The sequence below is a fragment of the Mandrillus leucophaeus genome, unplaced genomic scaffold, assembly GCF_000951045.1.
Source record: "Mandrillus leucophaeus isolate KB7577 unplaced genomic scaffold, Mleu.le_1.0 Scaffold7, whole genome shotgun sequence".
Taxonomy (NCBI): Eukaryota; Metazoa; Chordata; class Mammalia; order Primates; family Cercopithecidae; genus Mandrillus; species Mandrillus leucophaeus.
Window position 1 is genome coordinate 4,817,631 of NW_012107585.1, and position 7,346 is coordinate 4,824,976.

General features: G+C 43.8%; 1 protein-coding gene across 2 annotated transcripts in view; it reads left to right on the top strand.

The window, feature by feature from the left end:
• Nucleotides 1-6,745, top strand: part of TMEM233 (transmembrane protein 233) — a 46,197-nt gene extending 39,452 nt beyond the window's left edge. The window contains exon 3 of one of the 2 annotated variants that reach the window (XM_011964412.1): nucleotides 5,387-6,745. In XM_011964412.1, the coding sequence (XP_011819802.1) occupies nucleotides 5,387-5,393 (7 nt within the window). In that variant the 3' untranslated portion in view covers nucleotides 5,394-6,745. The remainder of the gene's footprint in view (nucleotides 1-5,386) is intronic. The other variant, XM_011964411.1, reaches the window with a different exon arrangement.
• Nucleotides 6,746-7,346: the final 601 nt, after the last annotated feature.

Consider the following 7,346-nt stretch of genomic DNA (forward strand, 5'->3'; position numbering starts at 1 on the left):
TCAAGTTGCTAGGGAAAGTGAAGAAATAAATCACACAGGTGAAATGTTTAAATATAGTAGCCATCCGTTTATCAATCCTAGTAATTCAAATCCCTAGTCAAAACCAAGCTATTTGCAGACTTTTGCTTCCTGCTGATACCCTGAGGACTCAAGCAAGGTTAGGTTATTCTAGTGATGTTTCTCAAAGCACAAATCTCAGAGCCACCTAGGACAGATTCATCTGGGATGTTTATAAAAATGCAGGTTCCTGCACCCCATTTCCTGAGTAGCCTGGAAATACCACAAGCCACCTTCCCCGAAAAATAATTCTAAATATTCTGAAGTTGCAGAACTACTATTCTAGGACTTTGCATTTAATGAAGAACATTCTTGCCTCTGTGGACATGTGCCAACAAACCAGACTTTTTTACATCCCTAAGATAAAAAGATAAACAGTTTTTCTTCTCTTACATACTCAACACAACACACAGCTGTGACCAGTTGTGTTTTGTTTCCCCCACACACCAAGCAATTGTCCAGTGACTACCAACTGGGTATTGTATAATTTAGCTCAATTACTACACCATCTACTGGGAGTTAGAGTCAGATCCCACAGGTTAATGGTTTGGTCCCCCAAGACTGCCTCCCATTTCAGATGCTAATTGCAAGCCCCAGGTTGTGACCTGTGCTTCGGACTGGCTGGCTCTAAGTTGGGGATCTTCATGACCCCCTTCTCAGGTTCTATTAATGTGCTAAAGTGGCTCACAGAACTCAAGGCAACACTTACTTATGTTTACCCAGTTATTACAAAGGATATTACAAAGGATACAGATGAACAGTCAGATGGAAGAGATGCATAGGGCAAGGTATGTAGGAAGGGGTGTGGTGTTTCCATGTCCTGTTCAAGTGTGCCACCTTCCAGGTCCCACCACACATTCAGCAATCTGGAAGCTCTCCCAACCCTGTCCTTTTGGGTTTGCATGGGGGCTTCATTACGTAGGCATGATCAATTACATCATTGGCCATTGGTGCCCAACTTAACCTTCAGCCCATTTCTCCTCCCTGGAGTCCAGGGGTTGGGACTGGAAGTTCCAACCTTCTAATTACATGGCTAGTTCCCCTGGCAACCCACCCACAACCTGAGGCTATCCAGAAGCCCACCAAGAGTTGCCTCATTAGAATAAATATAGTCCTATCACCCAGGAAATTCCAAGGAATTTGGGAGCTCTGTGTCAGAAACTAGAGTCAAGACAAAACATCAAAACAAAAGATCCTCCTAGTACCCAGTCTACAAGGGTGTTAGGAGCTCTGTCTCAGGAACCAGATGTAGGGACCAAATATTTATTACTCTTTATCACAATATCACACCGAATTTATCTGGTAGAAGCTTCAGTTATTGCTGCTTCCCTGGAAAGTTTATATACCTCCCAGATTTTCTCTTCCTCCCTCCCTTTTGTTTTTGGTTTTTGTTTTAGAGACAGGGGTCTCATTATGTTGCCCAGGCTGGTCTTGAGCTCCCAGCCTCAAGTGATCCTCCCACCTCAGCCTCCTGAGTTAGCTGGGATTACAGGGTTGAGCCACCACACCCAGCTCTTTTCCTCTCTCCTTGAGATCAGGCTCTTGTTCTCTTATCTGATGCTCTGTGGAATTTGGCAGAACGTCCTTAGCAGCAGAAACAGTTGACCATGACAACATTTGGGTATGAGACAAATGTCCTCTGTGACAAATATGACATTCTCAGATGACCCTGCTAATACAGTGGAGTTTCTTGTTACTCAGGAGTAAGGCTCTCATGTCAGGGCACAAGGTGAGCTTTGAGTATATCAAACTTAATCTTGGAAGTATCCAAGGAGGGCACCCTATTGGAGACTCACACATGGTATCTCGATCAGCCCAGCATAGCCAGTGAATGTCTCCAGTGTTGGAAGAGGTGACTGTTCCTTGGGCTGAGAGTCAGCTGAAGTATGTGGCTGGGTTTAGGGTTCATGGCATCTGTTTCAACACCGGAACCACACTCTGGGCTTACATAGAAGGAATAGATGTGACATCCCCCTCCGTGCTCATGATCATTGAGCAGGGCGGCAGTCAGAAACTTCAGCTCTGTCGCTTTTTTTTCTTTTTGAGGAACATAAATAGTCGATCTGCCATAAGTTAAATGCATGTACAATGCAACTCCTCTGACTGTACGTCTCTGAGTGGTCTCGTTGAGGTATAAACAGCCAGGTACATACCTGTGTGTTAAAAACGCTTGTTTGCCATTCTTAACAACAACAGCCTTTGTTTTCCAAGGTTTTCATTAAGGAAAAACTTACCTCTAAACAGGGATAAGGGTCCCATGACTGTGTCTCCTTAGCAGGCACAGAGTTAGAAGATCTTGACCCATTCTGTACTGGGAAAGCTCCTCTCTCATAAGCAAATTGAAATGAATCCTTTCCTGGCCTCAAAATATCCTTCAATTGCATCAGAATTGGAACGAGACATACATATCAAGGTGGACATGAAGCAGGAACTTGACCTTTTTGCAAAAGCTTAAAAGCAAATCCCTCTTCTTTTCTATATTGTTGGCTGGAGAAAGGCTTTCTGGAAATTGTTCTGCTCAGAGAAATTTCATGATTCCATAATGAAAAATGGGAATCGTTACCTATTTCCAGAAGGTTAGAAGGGGCTTTCTGTGTTGGTTCAGATAAGCTGAGGTAGAGACAAATCAGACTTAAGTTGCCAGCAACAATGGAAGGAATTTTGCTTTGAAAAGGATATAAGCTAGCACACGGTGATGAAGAAATCCGAATGAACATTAAAAAGATGTTAAACCTCACTGGTAATCAAGAGCACAAATTAAAGCAACAACAACAAAAAATACTACATATTTTTGTCTGGCAGATTGCAACAATTAAAAAGATGGGGAATATCAAGGTTGGCCAGGATGTGAAAAATTGGACACTATACTGGTGGTGAAAGAGAAAACTGGGACAGTCTTTTGGAAAGTCAATTTGGATGTATCTAATATAAAATCCAGGCACCCACTAACCCAGCAATTCCACTGCTCAGTATCCACCTTAGAGACAGGTGCACAAAAATGCACATAACGCAGTAATGCTTCACCCTAGCTATGTGTTAGAATCACCTGGGGAGCTTTAAATGCATGCCAATACCACTGGGCACTGTGGTTCATGCCTGTAATTCCAGCACTTTGGGAGGCAGAAACAGGAGGATCACTAGGGCTCAGGAGCTGGAGGCCAGCCTGGGCAACATAGCAAGATCCCATCTCTACTAAAAATTTAAAAAAAAAAAATTATCTGGGCTTGGTGGCACGCACCTGCAGTCCCAGCTACTTGGGAGGCTCAGGTGCGAGGCCAGCTTGAGCCCAAGAGGTCAAGGCTGCAGTCTGTTATAAATGTACCAGTGTACTCCAGCCTGGGTGACAGAGCAAGATCCTGTCTCAAAAAATTAAAATAAAAAAAGTTTAAAAAACAATGCCCAGGGCCCACCCTGGACCAATTAAATTAGAATCTCCAGTAATAGGACCAGGGATTGGTAGACTGTAGGGTTCTCCAGGTAACTCTAATGCACAGCTGGGGTTGGGAACCACAGATGTGCAATGATGTTCATTGCAGCTTTGTTTGCAGTAGGAGAAATCTTGAAACCACCTACATGTCCGTCAGTAGGCAGGTTAAATTAGGAGTGATATATTCGTATGATGGGATACCACACTGCAGTTTAAACATGGAGACAGGGTCACGTGCCCTTGTTCACACCTGTAATCCCAGCACTTTTGGAGGCCAAGGCAGGAGGATCACTTGAGCTCAGGAGTTCAAGACCAGCCTGGGTAATATAGTGAGATCCCGTCTCTATTTTTTGAAAAAGTATACACGTAGAGACATCCTTCTTACTATGACTTTACAAGCCCTGCATGATCTGACTGCTGCCTCCCCATCCTCATCTCCCCTCCCCCATCCTCATCTCCCCTCCCCTATCCTCATCTCCCCTCCCCCATCCTCATCTCCCCTCTCTCCCTTTCACTCCCTCCACTTCAGCCACATCAGAGTCTTCTCTCTGAGCAATGCAAGCATATTCCTGCCTCAGGGACTCTGCACTTGCCGTTGCCTCTGCCCGGAACTCTCTTCCTCCTAAAAGCCATTCAGCTGGTTCCCATCTCTCCATCTGGCACTTGTTCTTATATTACGTTAGCAAAGAGACTATCCCTTTAGTCAGTTTTACTCCTGTTCCTTACCACTCCCTGATAAATTCTATATCTATGGTCTGTTTCCCCCTACTGGCATGAGAACTCCAGGGACATTTTCATTTCTGTTACTGCCCATAATAATAGAGCATGGCCCTTAAGAGTGCCTATTTACAGCTGGGCGTGATGGCTCATGCCTGTAATCCCAGCACTTTGGGAGGCCGAGGCAGGTGGATCACAAGGTCAGATCAAGACCATCCTGGCTAATACGGTAAAACTCCGTCTCTACTAAAAATACAAAAAAAAAAAAAAAATTAACCGGGCATGTTGGCGGGCGCCTGTAGTCCCAGCTACCTGGGAGGCTGAGGCAGGAGAATGGCGTGAACCTGGGAGGCGGAGCTTGCAGTGAGCCGAGATCACACCACTGCACTCCAGCCTGGGCGACAGAGCAAGACTCCATCTCAAAAAAAAAAAAAAAAAAAGTGCCTATTTACAAGCTAGACTGCTGGAGTTCCAATCCAGGTGCTTCCTCTAAGTAGCTGTGTGCCCTTAGGTATATCTTTTAAGCAGTCTGTGCCTCTGTTTTCTCATACATAAAATGGAGATAATAACAGTGCCTACCTCATAGGGCTGTGAGGGTTAAATTGCACATACTCCAGGGCCTGGCACACTGTACTCACTAGGTAACTGTCGGGTGTTATTACTATAATCAGCACTAGAGCAGTGCCCAGCATGTATATACACATTGAATAAATGAGTAAAACAAAAAAAGAAATTGCAGCACGATTGCATTATGTAAACACATACACATGATGAGTATACAATTTCTAAATGCTTATTGATCAGTTTCAATGCAGAGAAAAACACCTGGAGAACTTACACCAAACTGCTAACGTGCTACTATACTAACCCTTGGGGAGGAGAGTGAGGTTCAGAAATGCTCAAGAGGCATTTTTCCGTATCTGCATTATTCGGTTTTTTGTTTGTTTGTTTTTTGTTGTTTTTGTTTTTTTGCATGTAAGATAAAATAAGTTTTCCAAATAGAATATGTTTCTCAAAAGGAAGCCCCTGCTTAGAGTCAAAAGTGTGCAGGTGGGCTGGTACATTTCAGCATGTGTTTAACCAGAGTCATCGCCATCCAAAAGGAAGGCATCGAGCTGGGAAAGGCAACCACAGAGGCTCAGCCCATGGTCTTTCTCTCTTTCTCTCTCTGTCTGTACCACACAGTGCCTGAGGAACCAGCGGTCAGTGGGCTGTGAGCATGGAGGATGGACCTCATCCACACACACCCAAAGGAGTTTCTGAGGAATGGGTCCTCGACTTCAGACTGTGAGATCTTTTCCTCCAGGACTCTCCAGAGGCAGGTCCCTGGCAAATGAACAAGAAAAAAAAAAAGTCCAAAATGTAGGAAATCCAAGCTGCACAGCCGGATCAGCCAAAGTCATTGATTTGTAAAAATGAAAAGAAAACAGAAAAAAGAAAAATGAAGCCTCACTGTCTCAGTTTAGCGAATCCCGTTGTGTCCACTCCTCTCCTCCAGAGGCAAGCCTCAGGAAATCACATAACTTTTCACTGAGGGGATCCAGGGGATCTCCATACAGGGGGAGATGGAGGTTTCTAGGAAGACCAGCGGGTGCTGGTATTTACGACGTTGAGCACAAACGTTTGCAGCATGTTTAAAATTGTCTAGTAGAGTTCAAGTTGTGGATTTGCTTTTCCTTTTATTCTTACAACCTTCAGTAACTCCTCCTCTGGGAGTCAGCACCCCCATGCCCAGGGTTTACCCATCTGGTCATTAAACACTCAAAGAAGGGGCTTTTCTAGTCTTTTGTCTTGATCCTTACATTTCCAAATAGGCCCCCTCCCTTGCTTGCATCCACGTTGGTCGACTTGACCAAAACCTCACTCTTCACTCAAACAGCCTCTGAGAATGGACTTAGTGGCCAATTCTAGGTACACGAGCACTTCCTCTATCCCAGTTTTGGGAATAAACTGGCTGTATTTATAGAATGTGCTTTTTTTTTTCTAATTTCTCACTCTCCTCTCTCTAGCAAGTCTCAGGCAAGATCTTTGATTTTCCTGGATGCCACCCAGAAATGCCACCCATTGTATTTCTTTTCTGTCCAATGTAAACCCTTTAGGTATGAATGTACTGGTTTTAATGATGCCATTATTCTGCCTGCCAGAACACGGCAACCCAGCGTCTCACAGAGCTCAAGGGGTGTGCCACTGCTGGCACACAAGATAATTTTTAAGTAGCTTCTAGGAACAACATTAAGTAATATCAAATCACAAAGAATGTTTCCCCTTTTCTATTCTTTTTTCATCCTGATTACAGCAAGGAAAAAGTCTCTGTTTAGTGCTAGCAAGTCCTTTAGACCTTTCAGACACTACGGCTCTTTCCCTTTCTTAACAAAGAAAGAGCAGGTCTCAGGTTCGGAGTCTTCTGTCTAGAAAGAATGTAATGATATTGTTTTGTGTCATGGTATTTATTTTATTTATTACCTTCCATTTACAGCTTCCCACAGTGGGAGATAGGATATATTGTTTCTGTTCAAATAAATTAACTTAAGAAAAATAGGAGAACTCAAGAAAATGTCAAGTAATTAACACACTACATATGTATATATGGCAAAAGTCACTTCAAAGAATGAATGTCAGAAACATAGCGATAATGAAGCAAAAGAAAGGCAGATTATGCTGGCCGGGCATGGTGGCTCACGCCTGTAATCCCAACAATTTGGGAGGTCGAGGTGGGCGCATCACTTGAGGTCAGGAGTTCGAGACCAGCCTGACCAACATGGTGAACCTCCATCTCTACTAAAAATACAAAAATTAGCCGGGCATGGTGGTACATGCTCATAATCCCAGCTACTAGGGAGGCTGAGGCAGGAGAATCACTTGAATCCGGAAGGCGGAGGTTGCCGTGAGCTGAGACTGCACCACTACACTCCAGCCCAGGTGACAGAGCAAGACTCCATCTCAAAAAAAAAAAAAAAAAAAAGAAAAAGAAAAAGGAAAAAAGAAAGACAGATTATTCTAATTGAATGAATAAGAGGCTGAGAGTCAATATCTGAGTTCCAATGCCCTCTTGTGTTTGCAGGGTTTTTAATTGGCCACTAACTAGCTATGCAAGCCGATTTTAGGCAAGTTTCTTAGCCTCTCTGTGCCTAATATTCCTTCACCT